At 27.1% G+C, this 26493-nt stretch overlaps 2 protein-coding genes across 3 annotated transcripts in view; one reads left to right on the top strand and one right to left on the bottom strand.

The window, feature by feature from the left end:
• The window catches only part of LOC127279214 (uncharacterized), a 138271-nt gene that overhangs the window by 110836 nt on the left and 942 nt on the right, over positions 1-26493 (bottom strand). The window contains exon 2 of the mRNA XM_051301446.1: positions 6770-6980. The gene's annotated coding sequence lies outside the window, so the exon portion shown is untranslated. The remainder of the gene's footprint in view (positions 1-6769; positions 6981-26493) is intronic.
• Positions 98-26184, top strand: LOC127279196 (adenylate cyclase type 2). Of its 2 annotated transcripts, XM_051301416.1 has the most exons (19): positions 98-455; positions 7504-7670; positions 14259-14576; positions 14762-14956; positions 15479-15585; positions 16084-16195; positions 18705-18832; positions 19208-19366; positions 20123-20255; positions 20465-20526; positions 20737-20842; positions 21166-21224; positions 22446-22616; positions 22711-22933; positions 23001-23173; positions 23246-23483; positions 25226-25480; positions 25564-25666; positions 25757-26184. In XM_051301416.1, the coding sequence occupies exons 1-19, from the start codon at positions 428-430 to the stop codon at positions 26020-26022; spliced, it is 3003 nt and encodes a 1000-aa protein (XP_051157373.1). In that variant the 5' UTR covers positions 98-427; the 3' UTR covers positions 26023-26184. The 2 variants fall into 2 exon arrangements, with proteins under 2 accessions (XP_051157373.1, XP_051157374.1); XM_051301417.1 differs by lacking the exons at positions 98-455; positions 7504-7670 and having other exon boundaries at positions 14265-14576; positions 14766-14956; positions 25757-26169.

A 26493-nucleotide genomic window follows, 5' to 3' on the forward strand; every position in this document is an offset into this window, starting at 1 on the left:
TAGGGACCGTTGAACTTAAAGTATTATTAACATCGCATGCTTGCGAGAGTTATTTTGAACACACTATAGAAAAGCACAAGCTCAAGATAGGGTCGCTCTTTCCAGCCACCAGTTGCAGTCGCGACCGCGAAAGCGGGCCGACAACAATTTGTTCAACTCGTTTATTTGACTAAATTTTCATCAACTATTTAAAACATAAAGAAAAATTTAATCTCTCAATTATTTTATTACAATGAACTTGTTAAAGAAATTTGAATTTTTTATAAAAAAAATTTTATAATTTTATTTCATATGTGTTTTGTGGAGAAATTGAGTTTTTTTTTTTCTTTAATTTTCAAAATGAATTTAAATAATTTTTAACGGTGTGATTTTTAGTGATATACAGAAAAGAAATAATTACAAAAAAGTCTGTGAATAAATCATAAGTATGGAAAACGTCATTTTTGGAGTAGAAGGTAAAAAAAAAAGTGCAAAATCTTAATTTATTTTATCTACTCTTTTTTTTCATTAATTTAAAATAATATTACTCAAATAAAAATTATTATATGTGAGAAATTTAATTTCAAAATGTTGAAAGTTGTTAGAAAAACATTGAGCATGATATTTGTTTAGAAAATTTTGATGGAATTTACTTTGCACCGAATCGAATAGTTTCAAAGCCTTGAAATTCCATTGCCTATATATATCTATATGAAATCCCTATCATATACATTTGATATGATTTTTCCTCATCTTTTCCACTAAATTTGCATTCATATATTACATTTCATTGATAAGAAGCTACATCTTAGATTCGTCCTTCGATATCCTATGTATAATTTTTTTTTTTTTTTAAACTTATTCTTATCGAGATTTCCTTTTTCTTCGTAAGGGAAGAATATTGAGACGAAACATCAGATAAAAGGGATTACTATTTTTATCTGAGAAATACATTCTCCAACAACTTTTAAAAAGGACAATAAATTTTGTGTACTTCATTTTTCTTTTTTCATATTATTAAAGATAAATTAAAATTTTCTTGTACGATCTCTTTTGAATTTAGTTTTAAATTTTAATTGAAAAGGAGTTATAAATAATTCAATAAATGTGACATCAGGTGACATGAAGTTTTAGATGAAATTCAAACTACATTTTCAACATGAAAACATTTCGCACAACTACGCCTCGGGTTATCATTTAATAAATAGTAGAGAAACTTGTTCATATAAACAAACGTCAAAATTCAGAAACTTGACTTTTTACATATTTCTCTTTTTTAAAAATTCAATTTGGATTTTTGTGCATTATTAATGATTTCATGAAAAATTGACTTAACTAGAAAGCAAATCCCTTTTAAGTTAGCGTTACAAGAGTAAGTGAACTAATTATTAAAATTATATTCTTTTTGAAAGTCGCGGATAAAATTACTCAGAACTCTGGGAATGAGATTATTTTAATGTTTGCTGACTTACTTATTAAAAACAATAAAGAGGGATGAATGTAGAAACAGCATAACAGAATGTGCTTATTGCCTGTCAATACCAGGTACAACTGGCACACTTCCTATCTAGTTTAAATAATGTCACTATTCATGATATATTTGAAATTTTACCACGTTTTATATTTTCACACATTGTACTAAATTTTTCAATTTAAAAATTATCATCAACATTTTTAAGTTGGCAATTTATTTTTAAAATTATTTTTTACGAAAGTTAAATAATTTTACTAAATACCCCCACAGCATCGAAACTTTCCTAAATATATTTCCTAAAGATTTATTTGAAATGTTTGGAATATTTAATTGCAATGTTTAGTGAAAATTGTGTAAAGATTTAAATGTCCCACTTGAATAAATGTTTAGCGCAAAACTTTCCTGAACATTTAAATGAAATTTTCGCATAATTATAATTATAATTACACTGAAAAAAAAATTTATTTAATTCAAATACTCGATTACTTGGACTATTATCAAATAAATATTTATTTATATCAAATAATTATTATTTGAGTCAATTAAATGTTATTTGTTTCAAGTACAGAAATTATTGGTTCAAATACAATTTATTTAATTGAAATAAAAATTATTTGGTTCAAATAAATATTTATTTGATAATACTCAAGTAATCGAGTATTTGAATCAAATAAATTTTTTTTTCAGTGTAGGGGAAAATTTCATTTAAATGTTTAGGAAAGTTTCACAAAATTTCACATACTAAACATTTATTTAATCGGGACATTTAAATCTTTACACAATTTTCACTAAACATTGCAATTAAATATTCCGAATATTTCAAATAAATCTTTAGAAAATCTTTAGGAAAGTTTCGATGCTGTGGGGTGTAATTTGTAATTAGAAAATTAAATTACAATAACAATTGTTCAGTACCAATTCATAATTGTAACTTTGTTTCAAATTGAACATGAAATCTCAGAGACTAAATTAGATAATAATCAAATTTAGTCATTGGCTAACGAAAATCACTCGAAATTAAGGACTTACACGATAACACGAATTTAATATACTTTTTGTAATAGTATATGAAATTATTTAACATCAAAGAAAACTTCACTTTCAATGATGAGATTAGTATAATATATAAGAATCCATTAATGCAATTTGCAAAATCCTAATCGAATATCGATTTTTTATAATTGCAATTAATAATTTTCAAAGCTAACATTAATTTTAGAATTTAATAGACAAAAAATAATACGAGCATATAATTTCCTTCCTGTATAGATTTCATATTTCATTATAAACATTAATAACGTCAAATGCACTTTCTTGATAAGATTTTTTTTTCTGTATTTAACGTGCAATCAATTTTTTTAAAGTTTCATTATTCTTCTATAAATTATAAAAAATTTATAAAAAAAAATTTAGAGGATCACAACATTAATAATCATAAATTGAACTTGAACTACACTTAAAAACAATTGAGACACTGACCTTCTATTCGTCAATTATCAGTAAGCAACAGAATCGTCAGCAATGATACTTGGTGCTTGACGTTAATATATATATATATATATACAAACGGAAAGAGATAAAATTATCTACCAGCCTTGAAAAGATTTTGTCGAAAAAAGAAAATTAAGAAAGGAGCTCATTAATACACAAAACTTTCCTTATAAAAAATAAAATAAAAAAAGAATCTTTTTCATTGCCAATTCGAGTTTTTTCTAATTAGTTTCTGTTGGGAGACAATTTTTTTTTTTTTTAATTGCTGAAGGATTTACAAAACCATGCTAATTGAAAAGCCTTTTTAATTATCTTCTTTGATTCCTTATATAAAATATTTAAAAATATATTCAGTTGAATTTTTTTTTTATAAATCTAGTATATTTAATCGAACTCGTGGAGTAAATTGAAAAAGGAAGCAAGAACAAAACTAAACAAGAAAATCTTTTTCTTTCAAAATAGTTTACATTGGCTTTTTGCCAGAGATTTCAACTACAGATAGCTTTCGTCTAAAGTTACTAAGATATTAATTTCAAAAAAGGTACAAAAAAAATTAATATAAAAATTGTTTTAATAAATGTCAATTTAAAAAAAATGGTATTGAATTTTTTTTTTTTAATTAAACTTTTTCAATGAATATGTAACGAAATTAAATGAAATTCTTTTTTTTCTCATCAAATTTAAAAGAGTTGACGTCAGCTTTTATATAAATTTTAACTATGAATAAATAAAATTTTTGAAATTATATATAAAAAGCTAAAATTGGAGAATTCTAAAATACAAATGATATTTGTGACACTCTTATATATAGCTATTAATAAATAGAGTGCGTGTTCCTCACATCGATTTACTAGTAAGCTTTTAGAACGCATCTTAGACAATCGACCTTATTTCCTTTTGTGGGAGAATGTATACAGTTGTATACATAATAAAAACAAAAAACTAATTAGAATCTAAATTAGAATCCACAAATGAAGTCAGTTTTATTCAAACATTTTATTAAATTTTTCTTTACTAAATATTTTTGACTAACCCCTTTTGAAAATATATTTTCAAAGTTTAATTCCCCTAATTTTATACTTATTTTTATTTTTAAAAAAAATTGTAAAATATTAATTAAACTATTCAAATTTTTCATAAATTAGTAATTAAGAATGCATTCTACATTGTAACAAGCGTGTTTAATGAAAAAGCGTTAGGAAAGTAATTTTATTCATCTCTTTTGTTTCAGTGACTCATTTCTCATTTTTAACTTAATTAAAAATATATTAAAATGTTGAAAGAAAAATATTTTCAAAAAGATAATTATTTTTTTTCTTTTATTTATTTTTATTATAGATATATTTATCATATTTGAATTAAAACTCAGTATATAGGATGATAAATAAGTAGCAGCTGCTTAGACGAGATTGCCAAATATTACGAACTATTTAGCATATATAACTTTCCCGAAATAGTTGGAAAAAAATTTGACTTAATCATATTCTCTAACATAAAGAAATTTTAAAAATAAATTAATTCTGTTTCAAATTATAAATTTCAATTTAAAAAAATAGTTTTTTTTCAAGCTTGTTAAAACTACACAAAAGAGGAAAATAAAAGCAAAATGTTAAAAAAAAAAAATTATTAAAAATATTAGAATAAAAATTCACTGTACACGAAAGTATAAAATCTTATCTTTTTTATACTATACATTTGGAGGTACTGTTTAAAATTTAGCCCCTTTTAAAAAAAATTCCAATTACAATTTGCATAATCATAATATAACTTATTTTACTTTTTTGAAAATTAGAAAATCAAATAAAGAGACTTCTGAATACAATTTAATGTTTGCCTCATCAAAAGAAAATGTCCCCTTTTTTCTGCATTGTTAAAGTTTAACTTTTACACTTTGAAACCTTAACGTGAATCTTATAAACGAAACAGCTTTTCATGGTGAAAGCGCATCCTTAAATGGTTTTCTTTAAGAGCCTGAAGCTTTGTAGTATATTGAACAACTGATAGAAGGACTTTTATTGTATAAACAATATAGAATCACTTTTATCTGTATAAAAATAATAATAATAATTATAATAGGATTTTTTAAATAGAGAAAAAAAATTTACTGATGCGACAGACAAATTACATGGATAGCAATTAGATTTTAATTAATATACTTAATAATTAGCTCTCACGAGAAGACACGCGTTATAGCTATACTAAACTTTCTAAATATGTATATAAATAATTAAAATTCTTCCTTTAGGAAACAAAATTAACATAATCCAAAATTAGTTTATGATTAAAGTACTAATTTTTTTCTGATAATGTTGAAAAAAGTGAGATTTAGTCTCTGTATGAGAAAAAAGAGGCTGTATTTATTTGACGAAATAGATTAATATGAGATATAAAAGAAACAGAAATAACAATTTTAATTAAATCATTAATCAAACTATACCCTCTAATGATTCGAGAAACGTTGTGATAAACGTGTGGTCCACCAACAAATTTCGATACTAGAATTGGAAATCTGTGGATAGCAAAACCAATTTTAAGAAATGAAAGACAATTTCTCTCCTATAATTATTCTCATTACTAAACAACATTTCCTGATTAATTTTAAGAATGTTATTTTTTAATCAAAAAAAAAACTAATTTTCGAATTTTGAATCTGGCACATTGAAACTTTCAGCTCTTCGTTAACTTGTAATATACAAGCTCCAAGTAATGTAACAAACTGATGATTTAGTTATAAGAGTCATAAATTAATTTGACTTTCTCATCCTATGGCAAGTTGTGTTACTAGTTTCAGTTCAAGTCTATAGTCACTTCGTTCAGTCTACAAGATATTCCTAAACTTTATAAAATAATACACGCCCCCTTGTTTGCAATTAGAATCATCAGAATCCAGATAATCGGAATTTAATCTCATTTTAATTTTCATCAAAAAATTCCAACCAAAAAAAAATTCAAATCCCAAAAATTTAAATAGAATTTATCATTAGTTTTTACATTTTTTTCATTTTGTTAAAATACGAATTTAATACAAGTATTTTATATAAAATACTTGAAACTTCAAAGTGTAATAAAAAACAAATTTTTCTTTTTGGGATAGAAACGTTCATATTTTAAATAATATATATATATATATATATATATATATATATATATATATATACATGTATGACTATACTTTTGTTCAGTCTGACCACATTATCCACTTGTTTTAACAATAGATTTCAAACCTACAATAGTCCTGTCACGCAAATAACAAAAACTCTCTACTACAATTCACGATAAGAGGGTGCTTTTGAAGTTTATATACGAGACCGGAAACATTAAACCACAATTAAAGATATAAAAAAAGTAAAAATTGTTTTAACTGAATTGTATCGTTTTCATTTAATTTTATTCTATCTTTTTAAAAATTTTATTCTCTTTTTATCACAATTGTTTTCCTTTCATTTTCCTCTATATAATTCAGTATGTTTCACGATATTCATTACTTTTTTTTGTGATAGGGGCCATCTATAAATTACGTTGCACTATTTTTCACCATTTTCGACTCCCCCCCCCTCCCTCATGTTGCACATTTTGCGCCATTTTTTCTATTGAATGTTGCAAATTTTTGTCCCCCCCCCTCCTCTTCAAACGCAACGTAATTTATGGATGGACCCAATAGTTTCTTAATTTCAAAAATTTCTTTAAAAAAATTAAAGCCGTCGAAATGAACGCAAATTTTTCTGAGTGACTTCCTAGACCTTGGTGTAAAACGTTTTGTCACTATCAAAAAATACAACTAAATTTTTTGTAATAAAATTTTTCCAATAAATTCAAATTATTTACCTTAATGACGAATTTTCAGCTTCAAGGAGATTTTATTTCAAACTAAATAGCCCTTGGAGATCCCTACTTTCAAGTTAAATTTCCATTCGGAAAATGTGAAAAATAACCGTAAAAATAGACCGAGTTCTAAAAAGTTTGCGTGAATTTTGTGTCCTTCCTTTTGCCCTTATCTTTTGAAGTACGTGACACCACAAGCCATCGAGGATAGAATCTGTAAAAATAAAAATTTTAAATTTAATTTTCAAATTTGCCAAAAATAAATATGGCATCAAGACTTAACCTACTCTCTAAATCTGAATTAGTAAAAATGTTTACTAATTTAAATTAGTGAATTACTTTTTGCTTTAGAATTAGTTAAATTTTACTAATTGTTAGTAAAAGTTACTAATAATTAGTAAAATTTTACTAATTCAGAAGCAAAAAGTAAGTCACTAATTTAAATTAGTAAACATTTTTACTAATTCAGATTTAGAGAGTAAAGTAATAACATAAGACTAATTTGAAATAATTGCACAAAACTGCAATTTTCTTATTCGTTAGCTGAGTCATAATTTTTTAAAAGACAAGTTTAAATAAAAAAAAATTATACGATGTATAACAGAAACCTCATAAAATTAACCAAGCAAATCAGACCTAAAACAACCATCTGGGAGAAATAGATGAAAGCCTGATGCATATATATATATATATATAAATGCAAACATTTCCAAATAGTTTATTTTTCTTTTTTATAGGCGGCCCTGGAGAAGGAGCAGATGAAGGTGGAAATGTTAAGGAATTGCAAGAACTTAGAAATAGATACGAAGGAAAGTTGACAGCATCACTCTACACAGGAATTTTCACGGTGTCTGTGGTTGCCACTCTTTCAGCACTCATTGCCTTGTTCATTTTTCACTCAGATGTACGTTTCAAATTTCAGATAATAGCTTTCAAGCTAAGTGATGCATATTATATATATATATATATAAAGTTTCACTTCGTTATGTCAATTTTTATTTTTTTTTGACATTTCATGAACACACTTTACTCTTTTTGAAAACTTGCATACAGGATATATTTATGCAATTATAGAAATTTGTCATCATAAACTTGTATGATGCAGTTCTTCATATATGTATAAATTCAGAAACGTGATAAAATAATAATAGAGGTTGTTAAAGTCATGAGTAATGATCATATATATATATATATATATATATATATATATATATATATATATATATATTCCTCACTCACAATTTAATGAGTTTCTGATAAAATATAATAATATATTATAAAAGACTAACATTTTTTTGAAAATATTGTTTAAATTATTTTTATAAAATTTCTAGTCATTATTATGTGAGATAAATAAGTTTTGCTAATAATGTTCAAGATCGATCCAAGTTGTGGACAGTATAAACTATATATGATATATAATCCACACAACTTAAACATCCCTCAAAGTTTTGTCAAATTTCCTGTCAACATAATCCATAGATGAATGAATACCCTCAAGGCAATCATGTCGCAGGGACTTTATTAAACACAATTTCTCGAAAATCGATTATATATATATATATAACAGTATCATCCCTTATTAACAAGTTATAAATTCTATAAAACCTTATTAAAAGTATGTAAAATGGCATTAAATGAAAAAACTGGAAATATTTTAAAATATACCAGTTTTTCCCACTTTTAATTCTATTATGTCGTAATTTATGAAAATCAATTTTTATCCCAAATTATGATTAATATCTAATACATTTTTTCCTCAATTTTTCTCATTGTTGGTTTTTAGTTTCGATACAATTAATAATAGAAAAACAGTTTTCCTAAAGTATCAAATTGAGACCAAAAATTGCATCAAATCTTTGCAACGTTTTGATGCACATAAGTTATATCAAAAAGAGATCGTTTTGTGTATCATTTTTAGAAATGATACACGAAACGGTCTCATTTTTTGATGCAAAAAATTTAATCAATTTATATCAATCATGGCCGAATTGAATCGACTCAAAATTAAACGAATTTTTTTCAGATATTTTGGTAATAGTACAATTGCGGAGACCATTTCACTATTTAATTTGAAAATGAAAATAACAGAAAATCAAAGACAATGTGCAATTCGATAATTAAAAAGTGACAGCTTATAAACATAACCTAAAATGCATGAGAAAAAATTTGTCGATAAAATCAATATAGCCGAGCTTTTTAGAAGGTAGATGGCAGCACTTATCTATTTTCTTTCTTTAAATTTTTTCTGAATCGTTTTTATAAAAAGCAAAACTGCCATCTACCTTCTAAAAAGCTCGGCTATATTGATTTTATCGACAAATTTTTTCTCATGCATTTTAGGTTATGTTTATAAGCTGTCACTTTTTAATTATCGAATTGCACATTGTCTTTGATTTTCTGTTATTTTCATTTTCAAATTAAATAGTGAAATGGTCTCCGCAATTGTACTATTACCAAAATATCTGAAAAAAATTCCTTTAATTTTGAGTCGATTCAATTCGGCCATGATTGATATAAATTGATTAAATTTTTTGCATCAAAAAATGAGACCGTTTCGTATATCATTTCTAAAAATGATACAAAAAACGATCTCTTTTTGATATAACTTATGTGCATCAAAACGTTGCAATAGAAAAAGATGCAACCAAGTTTACTGTGTGTTAAAAGCTCTGCGGAAATTAAGAACAAACGTCTAACTTTGTCAAAAGTAGCCTTACCAAATAGCACGTAATCTTGCAGCAATCTTGCGGCAAGCTTGCGGCAAGCTTGCCGCGCAATATTGATAACCTTGCACGGCAAACTTGCCGCAAGCTTCAAATGTCCCACCTGACTCAAGCATGAATGGTAAGCTTACCGAAAGATTACTCACTAAGCCTACCGAAAGATTGCAGTACAAGGTTACTGCAAGAGTGCACAATAAGATTATCGCAAGATTGCTCAGTAAACTTTGCACCAATCTTGCTACAAGCTTACCGTGCAAGTTTACTGAGCAATCTTGCGATAATCTTATTGTGCAATCTTGCAGTAACCTTACACTGCAATCTTTTGGTAGGATTACTTGAGCAAACTTACCGCAAGTTTACCATGCAAGCTTGAGTTATGTGGGACATTTAAAGCTTGCCGCAAGTTTGCTGCAAGTTTATATGCTATCTGGGTTATTATCTCGAGTGTAATGTATGTATTAATAAGTTTTGAATTATTTGATAATGATAACCCAGGTGAAACGATTCTACGGAAACTACTCCACGGAAATTCCGTACGGAATTCCGTAAAAATTATATACGGAATTCCCCAAAAATTTCCGCAAAATTTTTGAAAGAAGTTCTTTTGTAATTTTGCGAATTTTTTATAAGAATTACACACATAATCTCTATACAGAATTGCACAAAATTTTTGTTAGAATTTCACAACTGTACACTGAAAAAAGGGACGCATGAAAATGCACCACCTGTCATTTGTCGGAATAGTCATTTAACAGAAAGACAAATATCAGAAACGCCAATTAACGGAATTGTCATTTGACTGAATTGCCATATAACAGAAATGCAACTTAACGGAGTCGCTACTTAACCGACGTGTCAAATAACAGAAATGTCACATAACCAAAATGACAAGTAACCAAAATGACAAGTAACCGAAATGTCAATAAACGGAATTGTCAATTAACAGAAATGTTATTTGACAGAAACAACAATCAACGGAAAAGACGCTTAACCGAACTGTCAGCTAATAAAAACGTTAGGTTACGAAAATGACACATAACCAAATTGTCATTTAACGGGACAGTCATTTAACAGATTTGTCATTTAACGAAATTAACAGTTAACAGCACAGTCAGTTAACACAATTGGCATTAAACGGAATTGACATTTAACTCAATTGTCAGTAAACGGGATTGTCAACTATCAGACTTGACATAAAAAAGAATTGCCATGTCACGAATTTGGCATTTAACGAAATTGTTTAGTAACGGAATTGTCATTTAACGAAATTGTCATTGCACGTAATTGTCATGTAACAGAATTGCTAATTAACGGAACTGTCAGTTAACAGTAATGTCAGTTAACAGAATAGTCATTTAACGGATTTAATATTTAACGAAATTGTCATTGACTGGAATTATCAGTTAACAGCAATGTCAGTTATCGGAATTGACATTTAACAAAATTGACAGTTAACGCTATTGTCGTTTAACGGAATTGTCATTTAACAGAATTGCAGGTTAACTGAATTGCCAGTAAACGGAATAGACATTTAACAGAATTGTCGTTTAACGGAATTGTCATTTAATGGAATTGTCAGTTAACGGAATTATCAATTAACGGAATTGACATTTAACGAAATTTTCTTTTAACGAAAATGTCATTTAACGGTATTGACATTTAACGGCATTGTCATTTATCAGAAATGTCATTTAACAGAATTTACATTTAACGAAATTGTTATTTAACAATATAGTCATGCAACCAATTTGTCATTTAACGGACTTGTCATTGAACAGAATTGTCATTTAACGGGTTTGACATTTAACGCAAGTGTCAGTTAACAGCAATGTCAGTTAACGGTAATGTCATTTAACGAATATGTCAATTAACGGGATTCTTATTGAACAGAATTGTCAATTAACGGATTTGACATTTAACAGATTTGTCATTTAACGAAATTGTCTTTTAACGGATTTGTCATTTAGCGGATTTGACATTTAACGGATTTGACATTTTACAGAAATGTCTTTTAACGGATTTGACATTTAACAGATTTGTCATTTAACGAAATTGTCTTTTAACGGATTTGACAATTAACTGAGTTGCCATTTATCGGATTTCACAGTTAACGGATTTGTCCATTAACGGAATTGTCTTTTAACGGATTTGTCATTTAGCGGATTTGACATTTAACGGATTTGTCATTTAACAGAAATGTCTTTTAACGGATTTGTCACTTAACAGACACTATTTTAGTATGTGAGTTTACACTCTATCGAATCTATAGTTACATTTAAATTTCGCGCGATTTTATAACAAAACTAAAACTATAGATTCAATAGAGAGTAAACTCACATAATAAAATATTATCCGTTAAGTTTCAAATCCGTTAAAAGACATTTTTGTTAAATGTCAAATCCGCTAAATGACAAATCCGTTAAAAGACAATTCCGATAATTGACAAATCCGTTAAATGTCAATTCAGTTAATTGACAAATCCGTTAATAGACAATTTCGATAAATGACAAATCTGTTAAATGTCAAATCCAAAATTGACAATTCCGTTTAATAAGAATCCCATTAATTGACATATCGGTTAAATGACATTTCCATTAACTGATATTGCTGTTAACTGACAATTGCGTTAAATGTCAAACCCGTTAAATGACAATTCTGTTCAATGACAAGTCCGTTAAATGACAAATTGGTTTCATGAATATATTGTTAAATAACAATTTCGTTAAATGTAAATTCTATTAAATGACATTTCTGATAAATGTCCATTCCGTTAAATGTCAATTCCGTTAAATGACATTTCCGTTAAAAGACAATATCGATAAATATCAATTCCGTTGATTAATAATTCCGTTAGTTGATAATTCCGTTAACTGACAAATCCATTAAATGACAATTCCGTTAAACGACAATTCTGTTAAATGACAATTCCGTTTAACGAAAATTCCGTTAAGCGACAATAGTGTCAACTGACAATTTTGTTAAATGTCAATTCCGATAACTGACATTGCTGTTAACTGATAATTCCAGTCAATGACAATTCCGTTAAATATTAATTCCGTTAAATGACTATTCCGTTAACTGACATTACTGTTAACTGACAATTCCGTTAACTAGCAATTCTGTTAAATGACAATTACGTTCAATGACAATTTCGTTAATTGACAATTCCGTTCAATGATAATTCCGTTGGATGGCATTTCTGTTAACTGATATCGCTGTTAACTGGTAATTCCGTTAAGCAACTATTCCGTTAAATTTTAATTTTATTAAATGACAATTCCGTTAATTGACAATTCTGGTAAATGACAATTACGTTATAACTGACAATTTTGTTAAATGACAATTTCGTTTACTGACAATTCCGTTAAATGATAAATTCGTGAAATGTTAATTCTTTTGAATGTCAAGTCTGATAGTTGACAATCCCGTTTACTGACAATTGAGTTATATGTCAATTCCGTTTAATGCCAATTGTGTTAACTGACTGTGCTGTTAACTGTTAATTTCGTTAAATGTCAAATCTGTTAAATGACAGTCCCGTTAAATGACAATTTGGTTATGTGTCATTTTCGTAACCTAACGTTTTTATTAGCTGACAGTTCGGTTAAGCGTCTTTTCCGTTGATTGTTGTTTCTGTCAAATAACATTTCTGTTAATTGACAATTCCGTTTATTGACATTTCGGTTACTTGTCATTTTGGTTATGTGACATTTCTGTTATTTGACACGTCGGTTAAGTAGCGACTCCGTTAAGTGGCATTTCTGTTATATGGCAATTCAGTCAAATGACAATTCCGTTAATTGGCGTTTCTGATATTTGCCTTTCTGTTAAATGACTATTCCGACAAATGACAGGTGGTGCATTTTAATGCGTCCCTGAAAAAAATTCAGCCGAAATCCTCAACTGCCTTTAGTTAACTGACTTGAAAGTAGTAAAAGTAACTACTTTTTTGGCTATTTTAACTATGTGCGTGTAGTCAATTTAACTATTTTTTATAGAGTTAAGAATTAGTAGTTAATTGTACTTAACAAAAGTAGTTAAATCAACTTCAAAAATTAGAACAACTACAAAATCTCCTTGACCCAACTAAATTCTTAGTTCTTTTAACTACTTTTTAATAGTCCATACAACTTTTTAAATTCAGTTAAGGACCTATTGAACTATACAGGGTAGTTAAAAAGTAGTCAAATCTACTAGTTTTTTTATTGAGTGTATTTTTTACTGATTTTTTTGTAAATTTAAAATAACTGCTGGTGGATACACTGAAAAAAATTAGTCGAGAAATTCAACTACCATTAGTTAGTTGACTGAAAAATAGTAAATTTCTTTTGGAAAACGTTTTATTGACCTCTCAAATAAGTTCGACTAGATATTAATTACTCTATCATAAATTCTATATTATATCCACCAGGAACATCATCGTCGACTAGTTTTCGTTATAGTAGCAGCAGTTATTTTAAAATCACAAAAAAATCAGCAAAAAATAAAGTTGTGGAATTTTATTGAAAATTTTCTGCAATTCTGTATGGAATTCTTCCAAAAAAATTCGCAAAATTACGAAAGGAATACTTTCAAAATTTTGCAGAATTCCGTATAGAATTTTTGCGGAATTCCGTATGGAGTTTCCGTGGAGTGATTTCCGTAGAATCGTTTCACCTGGGAAAAAACAAGAAACAAGTTATTTTTTTCAAGTAGAAAATATTCGTTCCAATTAGAATGAATGAAAAATAAATTGAAATCATCAATTATATTTTATTCTGTTAAAGGATAAATTAGATATGTTGCATATAGCAACACTGACAACAATGTTACTGTCATCGGTGATTCTTTTAATTATAACGCAATTTCCATCAACACTGAGCAGTACTCGCACGAGACTCATCTTAGGATCAATATCATCCGCCATCCTCGGATTAGGAGTTTTAATAATGGGAGGAGCGATACCAGCTTTTTGCAGCACTATCGCTATTGTCGCCGCTTTTCCAAGGATCAAGAAACATCGACCATCGATTATAGGCTATGTTCCAGTCATTCTCTACATAGCAAAAAGTTTCGTTATTCTCGATTTCGCCAATTATTATCAGGTTAATGAACTTTTAATTGCTTCTCTAATATTCATACGTGTCTGCAAATTATTGAGCACCTAATTTTAGTCGGAAATTTTGACATCAGCTTTAGCTTACAATTAGCAAAGGTGGTTGAAAAACGAAACTAAAGAATGTAAATAAAAAATATTATTATTATTGTTAGTGAACTATTTTTTCTGCAGATAGCAGGCGACACATTTCTGCTATTGGCAGCTTTGGTAGCAGGATTCTATTACAGGATTCTCACGGCACGGGCGCAACGTCGAACATTTTCTGGAACGAAAACTGTAATCGATTCTCGAATAAAACTTGAATGTGAGAGAGAGCAACAGGAGCAATTATTGCTCAGCGTGATTCCAGCCTACATTGCTGCGGAGGTTAGTTGTATAAATAATTCCAGAAATTACAGAGCAGAGTACGTTTGGAGGCGAACATAAAGTCCATTTACCATTCTCAGAACTTTAATAAAAACTGATATGATTCTATCTACACAATCAACGTGAGATATGAATTAAGCAATTTTGAATTTCAATTTTCTATTTGGATATCTAATCAGTTATGTGATTAATTTGCAAAAATTAAAAAAGAAATATAATTATATCAGATCTAAGGCAAAATTTTATTTGTATGTTACTTCTAATATTTCCTCCTTTTCCTCTGTTGCACCATCCAAGTATATAAAGCTCCTAATAAATTTCTCCTTTATGGTCCGCACAATGTGGTTAGTATCAAAACCTCCATACCTTCAGAATACTAAAGTTTGCCGTAATTTTCTTTTCAAAGTATAAGCATACTTTTTTTTTTTTTTGCAAAATAAATCATGGAAATTATTCTATTTTTAAAAATTCAAATTATTATTTAAACTTTTAACAAATTAGTGGACTAATTTGTTTTTTAAGGTGAAACGAAGCATAATGTTGAAGATGGCCGATGCCTGTCACGAGGTTAGTAAGCACAAACAAACCAGATTTCATGAGATGTATGTCCAACGTCACAATAATGTCAGGTGAGTATATAATTTATTCAACAAGCAGCGTTCATTATGTTATGGCAAAGCTCAGAGGCGCGGTGATGCATCATGTGCAATGAATCGTTAAAGTTCTGTGGCTTTGTTCTTAACGCGATGCATGCTCTATAGGGATTTCTCAACTTTTATCCGAGGGAAATATACACATTCTTGCATAATTCAATAATTCCAAATGGTATCAAAAACTAAATCAAATTTATATCCACTGTGTATTTTATCCCAAGAGAAAAAAAGCGTTTCTATTATTACGGTACTGAATTTCTTTCGACTTTAGGATTTAAAGTGGAGCAAAAATTTAATAGATTTTTAACAATTTTCTGAAAACATTTTTTTTTTAATTGTTATTCTAGTTCTTTCTCGGATATAAATAATTAATACATCAAAAAACTGAAATTCAATACTTTAAACAAAGTTTAAAAAATGAATATATAATATGGATTGCGAACTATCTTTAAAGTAGAAAAAAAAATTTTCCAGCATACTTTATGCAGACATCGTAAATTTTACGCCATTATCGGAGCAACTCACCGCTTCGGATCTTGTGAAAACTCTGAATGAGCTTTTTGGAAGATTCGATCAAATCGCTCAGGTGAGCAATTTTAAATAATAATCGTTTTTACGCTTTCAAGTAAATTTTTAAAAATTTTCATTTGCAAATTTTATACACGTGCTTATCATCAATCAAACTTGTATATTTAATGAATACGTTTCCAATATCAATGTCATCTGTCTTAAATCGCTCTCACATTGCAAGGCATCAGTTTACAAAGTTTTCTGAACTAGAGATGACATTGAAATCAATCTATTTTCCCTCTTCCCATTTCATTGGTTACACACATTGTTACAAATTATGTACAACACATACAAAATTTTCACTAATATAAGAGATTCAATACATAAAAAGATTGATGGATTACCCTACCCATAAAAGGAATTTGTTTGCTTAAAATTTTTTTAATATAACTAAAATGTAATAAGTAGCTCTAATAAGAATTCAATAAAAATATACTATAATTCGTATTATAAAATAAAAAATGTATTTTTAACATTGATACTAAAAATTCCGCAAATACTTTTGCGAACACTGTTGGAAATTTCAGAAACAACTTAGTTACATGTTTCAAATAATTTTGCCACGTTTCATAATCTTCAGAAACTTTTAACTGCGTAAAACTTGAGTTATATCATTCTATTTTCGTAATTTTCAAAATTGTTATGTAACAGAGAAATAAATTAATAATTAATACACTGAGAAAAATATGCTATTGAATCAGCAGAATTTCTGCCAAAGGTATGTAGGAAAAATCGTGGTTTTATGTAAGTTTTAAGTAGCTTGTTTTTAGGCAACCTGTTTGGTTTACGTGCAAATGTAATTCTTCGGAAAATAACGTCTTGCTTTGGGGAATTGGGTGGTGAGTTCGGAGAACTGGTCAGATTTGGGGGGAATTTCGTCGCGATTTTAAATGATCGGCCCTCTAGTTCTCATCCTCATTTTGCCTATTAAATTCGAAGGGAAATTTCCGCGCCATACGAGAAGTCCGACGCCGAAGACCTCGAGGTAAAATTATATAATTTCTGACTACGGTTTTTTTTATATTTCTTTTTATTTAATTTGTTTTCTGGATCATTTAGTTATTTTATTTTATTTTTGTAAATGTGAATAGTGTGGCGCTTTTGCTTATTATTTCAATGTGGGCGGAAAATAGTCAGGCGCTTTCGGAAATCCATAAGGGAGAACTGGACGGGCGATCAATTTTTTTACAACTACAAAAGAAGGACGAAATAAGGTTCTATTGAATTGATATGATAATATAAGGAGGAAAATATATTTGTTATGAGTATTGTTTAATTTGTCTATGCATATGCATCTTATTTATTTAATTATTTTTCTTAATTTGTGATTTGCTTTTCTCTGTCTCTAATCTTGATTTTTATTATTAATTGACGTATGTATGAATGTGTGTTTGTATTTAACGCGGACAGGATTTGTGAACATATTTTTTTTGTTATAATCGACTCGAGTCAAATTAATAAAATATCTAATACCTGATTTTCTATTATTTAATTTGTGAAATTGTTTTTATTCAATGTTTAATATTTTTTATCTTTTTATATTTTATCGTGATTTTTTTTAATCTATTATTTTAAGTATAAATTTGTTACAGGTATAAAAATTATCATTATTCAAAAGCAAATGCTATAGAATTTGTAAAATATTTTATAGATTCTATAGCACATGATTTTGAATCAATAATTTTTATACCTTTGGCAGAAATTGATTCAATAGCATATTTTTCTCAGTGTATAATATCCCATTTTTTCTAGTTTTATTTTATAAATGAAAAATTACTCTAATGAAAGAAACTAAAGTTATCCCTTTTTGATGGTCAAATATTGAATTTTGAGGGGTTGCTATTAAGATTCTTTTCATCAGTCAAAACAGGGTGGAAACTACACCCCGAGAGATTTATTGTCAACTTTTAAGTTTCTCTCCCTTTCAAGGATATGGGAAGAATCTTCTTTAAAGTTACTAATAAAGATCCAACAGTTATAAAATTGTTATCCTCAAGTATATTATCTCGTAAAGTAAAACTTTTACAGTTTACGTTGCGTCCAAGTTCAAATCGAAATAAATGTTTATGTAGACAGTTTATTACAACATCTTAAGAAAAAAAAATTCATGTTCTAGAAAGTAAGGCACTCAACAATATATGAGTTTGTCATGTGAGTTTTACAATATATTAAAAAAAAATAATAATAATTTGCAAAGAGAAATTTCATATTTAAAGATTAGGAATAAATTTAAAAATTCATATACATTTTTTAATGTAGAGTTTATTAACAGTTTTTTAAATATTCTCTATAAAGCAACTTCTATCTATCACTATTCACATCATCAAAGGAAATTCATTCACAGAACAGTTGTTACAGTCAGACAAATGACACATTAGATAATTGATACCTAAAGGTATCCTAATATTACGTATCAATTAATTTTCTAAAAGGTACTTGACATTTGATAAATGATAAGTGAATTGATTTTCCATAATTTAATTCTATATTTGATATTTAGAGGAAAACGTTAATATTATGTACAGGACAATCAATGCATGAGAATAAAAATTCTTGGCGATTGTTACTACTGTGTGTCAGGACTTCCAATTTCGAGGCCAAATCATGCTTATAATTGCGTGAAAATGGGATTGGAAATGATTGAAGCAATAAGGTGAGAAAATAATTTCGAACAAAGAGATATAATTAAATAATTTGGACAAATGTTGTTGTAATTTTCTTTAACAATTGTACATTTTTTTTTCTATAAATATCAACGTTTTCAAAACGTTCTCATATTAACGGAATTTCTTATCTACGCGGGAACACACACTTCTTTGAATTTAAATGAAGACATAACTTTTCATCCATTCTCACTTCAAAGCTTCTAAGAAAGGGGAAAGAAAAGGGAGAAAAACACAAAAGTTCTCTCGTGCAATTTCACACGTGACTTTCTTACCAAAATCTAAAACGACAGCATTTTTCCAAAATCTGATTTATCAATGATTGCGGATTATCTATGTATATATATATATATATATTTCTTTAGATTTGTTAGAGAAGCCACTGGATTTAATGTTGACATGAGAATTGGTATTCATACTGGAAATGTTCTTTGCGGAGTGTTAGGACTTCGAAAATGGCAATTTGACGTCTGGAGTGATGACGTTACTCTGGCTAATCATATGGAAAGCGGCGGATTACCAGGGTAAGTAATAAAATTTTTAATGAATAGAAAATTTGATTTTTTCAAAGAAATCAATCAAATACTTTTAATATATTGTTCATAGAAATCTAAATTACCGACTGATGGTAAAACTGAAAAATAACGATATAAAAAATTACACGGAGAGAAATATATGGTAAGATCTTATTATCTTAAGATGGTTAAAAGTAGATGTTAACCGGTACCACCATTATTCTATTCGGTACCATCAAATATGTTACAAAAAATAAGGTTATGTCACCCACTATAATCAAGATGTTACTCCGTACAATCTGGATAGTAACTGTTAGAATCTAGATAGCTGTCCGTATATGTAAGATCAAATATGGGGGTACTATCTAGATAGTACCCCGTACCATCTATTTCTCTCCATGTACCAATACAGAAACCTACATAACCGACTGTTGGTAAAACAGAAAAATGAAGATATAAAAATTACCGGCACAGAAATCTACATTACCGACTGATGGTAATGCAGATTTATATGTCGGTAATTTTTTATATTTTCATTTTTCCTGCTTTCATCATCAGTCGATAAAGTAAATTTCTGTGCCGATAATTTTGTTTATAATCATTGTCCAGCTTTTACCATCAGTCGATAATGTAGATTTCTGTACCGGTAATTTTTTATATCGTTATTTTCATTTTTACCATCAGAATAGAAAATTTGATTTTTTCAAAGAAATCAATAAAAATAAATAGAAAAATTAAATAGTTGATTTTTTTATGTGACAAAAGTCGAGTACACGTGACAAAAGCAACTCTACTTCAACTTGGAGATCGTTTTCAAGTCGAACCGGGAGAAGGAGAATCACGAGAAAAATATTTAGCCGACCATAAAGTAGAAACATATCTCATTGTACCACCCAAAGTATGTTAAAGTTAAATAATATTTTTATTCAAAAACTTTTTTTTATTTAATGTTCTAAACCAAAATTATGATTTATTTATAGTTAAACATAGTTAAATAAATTAAATAAATAATGTACGTACTATATTCAGTGAAGAATATTTTCTATAAAATGTTTCGATTTCTTTTTTGATCAAAATATATAATTTTTAAAAATTATTTGATTTTAGAAAACAAAAGAAGAAAAAGAATTAAAAAATGGTGATAGAGGACCTGGACCAATACCCTCAAGGTATTAAAAATTCTTCGTGTAAAAGAGAATTGAAAATTTAATTGCCCTGAAGCATGTTATAACAGTGTTAACCAAATACATCGTAACGACCTATCAATGTCAATAAAAAAGTTAAATTAAAAAAAATTTTTTTACTGTAAATCAATATTTTCATACATATACTATATACAATACTGGAATATTTTTTTTAAATAAAAATTGTGATTTCAGATCTAGACCAAGTAGCAAAATGACAAAATTAGGAGAATATTGGGGGGCTGACAAACCATTTGCAAATATTACTGAGAATACTTTAGCAAAAAATATAGGCCTAACAGTGAGTTGTAATTTTATTACAGATAAAATATTTTTGTTTGTAAATTTTTTTACTCAGTTAGAAAAATATGCTATTGAATCAACAGCATTTCTAACAAAGGTACAAAAATTAATGATTCAAAAGCAAATGCTATAAAAGTAAAATATTTTATAGATTCTTTACAGCATATGCTTTTGAATAAATAATTTTTATGCCTTTGGCAGAAATGCTATTGATTCAATAGCATATTTTTCTCAGTGTACAATAGAAATATTAATTATTGTTTGAAACATTTATAAATTCTATAAAAAAAATCTGATAGTTTTTTTTTATCTAATTTTCAGAGTATTGCAATGATCGAATCAAATCTCCTGACAAATCATGCAAACTGCCTAAATGTCAAGTAAGTTGTAATTTTTTTTCTTTAATAACAGGTCTGATTTTGGTGCGGTAAATGTCAAAGCTGTTTTTGATAAGTTTTTTCATGCTGAACAAGAATTCTTAAGGCAAAAAGTTTGTATCAGCTCTAGTTTTTGAGAAAATGGGTTTAAAATGTCAAGAAATCGCGTTTTCCACTTGGAAAAATTCCCCGGAAAGTGCCCCCTGGAGGTTCTATCAGAATTCCGCCGGAACTTCCAACGTAATTCCGTCGGAATTCCATAGGAGTTCCAAAGAATTTCCGATGGTATTCCGACGGAATTCCGATTAATTATTTTCAAAATTTTTAGAGTCCTAATTCCGTCGGAACTCCGTCGGAATTCTGATAGAATCTCCAGGGGGGACTTTTCGGGGAATCTTTCCAAGTGGGTTTGGAAAACTTTTACTCTAGCACTAAAACAAAAGTTCGTAGAACCTTCCACTTGGGCTTAAATTGAAGCTTAATGTTTTTACTACAATCCCCAAAAAGCACCTTTCTGGCAACATTATCTCAATGTCAGTATTACATTTTTGAGTCGCAAAAATTAATTTTAGAAAAGTTTAAGCGCGTACCTCTGGTATTGAAACAAAAGGCCATAGAACCTTTTGTTTGGGCTTAAACTAAAATTTATACTTTAGAATACAATCCCTAAATTTGAGGTTCGCACTCAAATTATTCCAAAATTAATTTTTGCAATTCAAAAATGGATTACAAATGACTTTGTGGTCATGGTATATAAAAGGTGATTTTGGGGATTATGGTTGAAACATTAAGCTTCAATTTAATCCCAAGTGGAAGGTTCTACCTTATTTGTTTCAATGCTAGAGGTACTTAAAGTTTGACAAAAACGCGATTTCTTGACCTTTTAAACCCATTTTTCTCAAAAACTAGATCTAATAGAATATGTTCATTTACGGATTCGTGTTTAGCATGAATAAACCTAAACAGCTTTGAAATTTGACACACCAAAAAAAATTTCTAATTTTGTTGGCCTGTATAATTATCACTATAGTAAAAAAAAATGTTAAAATATAAATAAAAGAAAATTTTACAAAATCAAACCCAGCATTTTTGATAAAGGATTAGTTTATACAGAAGTTGTATATTAAACTTTAGTATCAGATAGAGACGTTGCACTTGCTAATGAGCACAAACAATAGGGAGTTAATTTTGTAAAGAAACATTAAAGACATTATTCATTGACAGACAGTGGTGTGAAGGTAGAGAAGGAATGTCTACTCTGACATATTGGTTTAATGAAACAAACCAAGAGGATCACTATAGAGAACAAAAAGATGAACAATATCCTTGGTATGTGACAATTAGTAATGTCATATACTGCGCAATGTTTTTCGTTCAAGTCATTTATCTTCCTAAGTAAGCATTTTTGATAAAAAAATATTTTAAATTATTCAAATTTACTCTAATTTTAATATATTTCTGTAACTTATCAGAATATCAATAATTACAGATGTCCAACTGTATATAGCTGTTTTGGAATTGGATTTATAACACTATCAACTTTTACTTGTATTTTTTGGTATATTGAAAAAAATGGAGAAGAAGAATCAGGAGCAAAAATTGTAAATAGAGGAATTAGAATATCAATTTATTTAATTACAGCCTCATTAGCTGTTGCTTCTTCATTAATAAGTCTTAGCGAAGAGCTAACTGATGACTATGAAATTGTACCTGTACGTAAATACAATAAAATTGTCAAATAGAAAATAGAAATTAGAAAATCAAATTTTTAATTTTCAGGTTTATGTGAAATCAGGAGCCATTGCACTCCTTGTTGGTTGGGCTCATTTAAGAGTTGGACATTTATTAAAATTGAGTGTAATGATATTCTCAATTTTTGTTTTATTAATTTCATTCTCTCAGATGGAAATTTTTGACAAATATTATTCAAGTATTGAAAAAACTCACTACGAGTAAGTAGAACAGATATTTTTAAATAATAAAATTTATTGCTGAGAAGTATTAGAGAAATTATTCATTTTCAGATTCGCGGGAGTTCATTATATAATTCAAATTGGATTTCTTCTTACATTAGTGGCACTAATACTTCATGTACTCGACAGAAGAGTGGAATTCACCTCTAGGACAGACTTTTTATGGAAAAACAAACTAAAAGTGGAACAAGATGAAGTTGAAACAATGAGAGGAATTAACAAAATTCTCTTGGAAAATATTTTACCAGCTCATGTGGCTGATCATTTTTTAGCATCCAGAACTGCTCAGGTTAATTTTTTTAAATTTAAATAATGTGTTATACTGAAAAAAATTTATTCAGACCTCGGATCGACTTTAAGGCACAAAAAGAAATCGAAAAAGTCGATTTTTTTTTATTTTAACAAAATTTAATTGGTTAATGAATATTTTACTTAAAATAACTAACGTTATTAGATATTAAATTCATTTTATTAATTCTGCAATGAAAATAATTCTACAATGAATACTATTAAGAAAATTTATTTCGAATATTTCAGAATCGAACTAATTGTAAGACAAATTTTCAAAATTTTATTTAAATAGGACAAATTTGTATATAAACTCTTAAAGTTCCATTTTTATAATTTTTTAAAGTCTGATTTAAGTAATTTATTCGAATTAAAAATTTTGTCATAGTTTTTAGTTTTGATGCTTAAAAATATTTGAGGCAATATTTAATCAAGTTTTACAGATTTTTAAATAAAAAAATTTTTTTAAATAATAATTTTGAAAGAGTTGAAGTTAAATTTTTTTTTTTAGAAATAATTGAATTTCAAAAAGATTTTTGTTAATTTTCAGACAATAATTAAATTTTTACAGAACTAAAAATAATTTATCAAATAATTTTAGATAACATTTTTTAAAAAGTAATTGAATTTTCAAAGATTTACAATTTAGATTTTTGAAATTAATTGAACTTCAAGTGATTTTTCATTTAAATTTTTTTGTTGATTTTTCTGTTACTAAAAAATTTATTAGGTAGTTAAATTTACGAAGAATATTATAAAAATCATGAAAACTAATTGAATTTTAGAAGAGTTATAAATTATTAAATTAAAAAAAAAATTTGGTTAGAAAAATTTAGAAAAAATTAAAATTTAGAAGCTTTTAAATTAAAATTTTTTGAAATAATTAAATTTCAAAAGATTGTGTTAAATTTCAGACAATAATTAAAATTAAATTTTCAAAGAATATTATAAAAATCACTAAAAATAATTGAAATTTTTTCAAATAATTAAATTTCAAGTTACTTTGAATTAAAAATTTTTGGTAATTTTATTTGATAATTTTTTTTTAATTATAAACAATTATTAAATTTCATATAAATTTTAATTTTGAAAAATAGTGTTTAAGATAATTCAATTTGTGAAAAATTTCATTAAAATACGAAGCTGAAGTACACAACGTTTATGATAAACGATTTTTAAAGAAATAATTTTTGAAAATGGAAAATTCTATAATATTTTGCCTATAAAATATTTTTTTATAATTTGTTGATTAATGAAAACTACAAGAAATATTTCTTGAGAAAAAAATTATAGAATTTTTCATTTTAAAAAATTATTTCTTTAAAAATCGTTTATCAAAAACGTTGCGTACTTCAGCTTCGTATTAAAATTATTAAAAATAATTAATTTAGTGAAGAATTTTAGTTAAAAATTTGTTAAAAATCTGCATTGTATACTAAAAAAACGTATTTTGTTTAAAAAAAAAAATGTAAAAAAGTCGAAAAAATTCGCATTTTATTAAAATAAGTCGAAAAAAATCGTATTTTTGAAAAAAAAGTCGTATAATCCGAGGTCTTTTTATTGAATTCAAATAATTGATTATAAAAATAATCTATTATCAAAGAAAACTATTTAATTGAACGAAATAATTTCTATTTGAATCAATATTTTTTTGTAGATATTTAAAACAAATAAATAGTAGATATTTAATTGATTTAAATAATAATTTTATATAATAACTGAATAAAATTTTTTAATTTTTAGGAACTTTATCATGAAAGATATAGCAGTATAGCTGTCATGTTTGCTTCAATTCCAAATTATAAAGAATTTTATGATGAAACAGACATCAATAAACAAGGACTTGAATGTCTAAGATTACTAAATGAAATAATTTGTGATTTCGACAAACTTCTATTAAAACCCAAATTTTCTGGAATCGAGAAAATTAAAACAATTGGAAGTACATATATGCTCGCATCAGGACTAAGTCCTGGAAAAGAAAGTGGTGAAGGAAAGGTGAATTTCTTTTATATTTTTTGTAAATATATTAAAATAAATTTTACTAAATTAATTTTACTAATTAAATTTTACTAAAACAGGAAGATCATAATGTAATTGTTCTCGTCGAATTTGCAATTGCTCTAATGACAATTTTGGATCAAATAAATAGAGAATCCTTTCAAAGATTTAAATTAAGAATAGGTTAGTATATTTTATTTAAAAAAAAAAAATACTTCGCCTTTCTTTTACTTTCACATAAAAAAAAAACAAATTGATAAAATTTTTCTAAAGGTTTAAATCATGGACCTGTTATTGCTGGAGTTGTGGGAGCTCAAAAACCGCAATATGATATTTGGAGTAACACTGTAAATGTTGCTTCGAGAATGGATAGCTGTGGAGAAATGGGTAGAATTCAAGTGACTGAAGATACAGCAAAAATTTTGAAAAACGCTGGCTATGAATTGATATGTCGTGGACCGACATTTGTAAAAGGTAAAGGAGAACTGACAACATTTTTCGTAAAAACATGTTTTGATGACAAAGAAGATAGTTATTAATTTTTAAATGTCATAAAACAAATTATATAATTATATAACTTCTCAATTGACATTGCAAAAAAAAAGAGTCATAATTATAAATTATATTAACTGTCTAGTTGAATTCGCTATAAAAATATATTAAATATTTAATATTATTAGTTTTCATATAATTCTTAGATAAAATATGTACAAAAATATTTTTCGTTTATATGCCTAAAAAATTTATGAATCTTACAATTATTAATTCTAAGTCTTATTCATATTAAATATAAAAAATACATATAATATGTAAATGAAATACGAATAATATGTATAATTGTAAATTGAATTTACCTAATTATGAACTAACAAATAGGATTAGATTTCATTACAATAATAATATTTGCGTTTTTCTTTTTTCCTAAATTACAAATAAGATACAAAATGAAACATATGTGAAGCCCTTTATGAATGCGAAAATATTGTGTAAGCTTTAAAAACAATACTCAT

This window comes from Leptopilina boulardi, unplaced genomic scaffold (genome assembly GCF_019393585.1).
Source record: "Leptopilina boulardi isolate dan_hultmark-lab unplaced genomic scaffold, ZJU_Lbou_2.1 LbouV2_214, whole genome shotgun sequence".
Lineage (NCBI taxonomy): Eukaryota > Metazoa > Arthropoda > Insecta > Hymenoptera > Figitidae > Leptopilina > Leptopilina boulardi.

Excerpts from the sequence above, each read along its gene's own strand:
- LOC127279196 (XM_051301416.1), top strand. The coding sequence starts at position 428 with ATGGAAAACGTCATTTTTGGAGTAGAAG. Across the intron at positions 15,586-16,083 it reads CAACGTCACAATAATGTCAG|CATACTTTATGCAGACATCG; the intron begins GTGAGTATATAA and ends AAAATTTTCCAG. Across the intron at positions 20,843-21,165 it reads CAAAAAATATAGGCCTAACA|AGTATTGCAATGATCGAATC; the intron begins GTGAGTTGTAAT and ends TCTAATTTTCAG.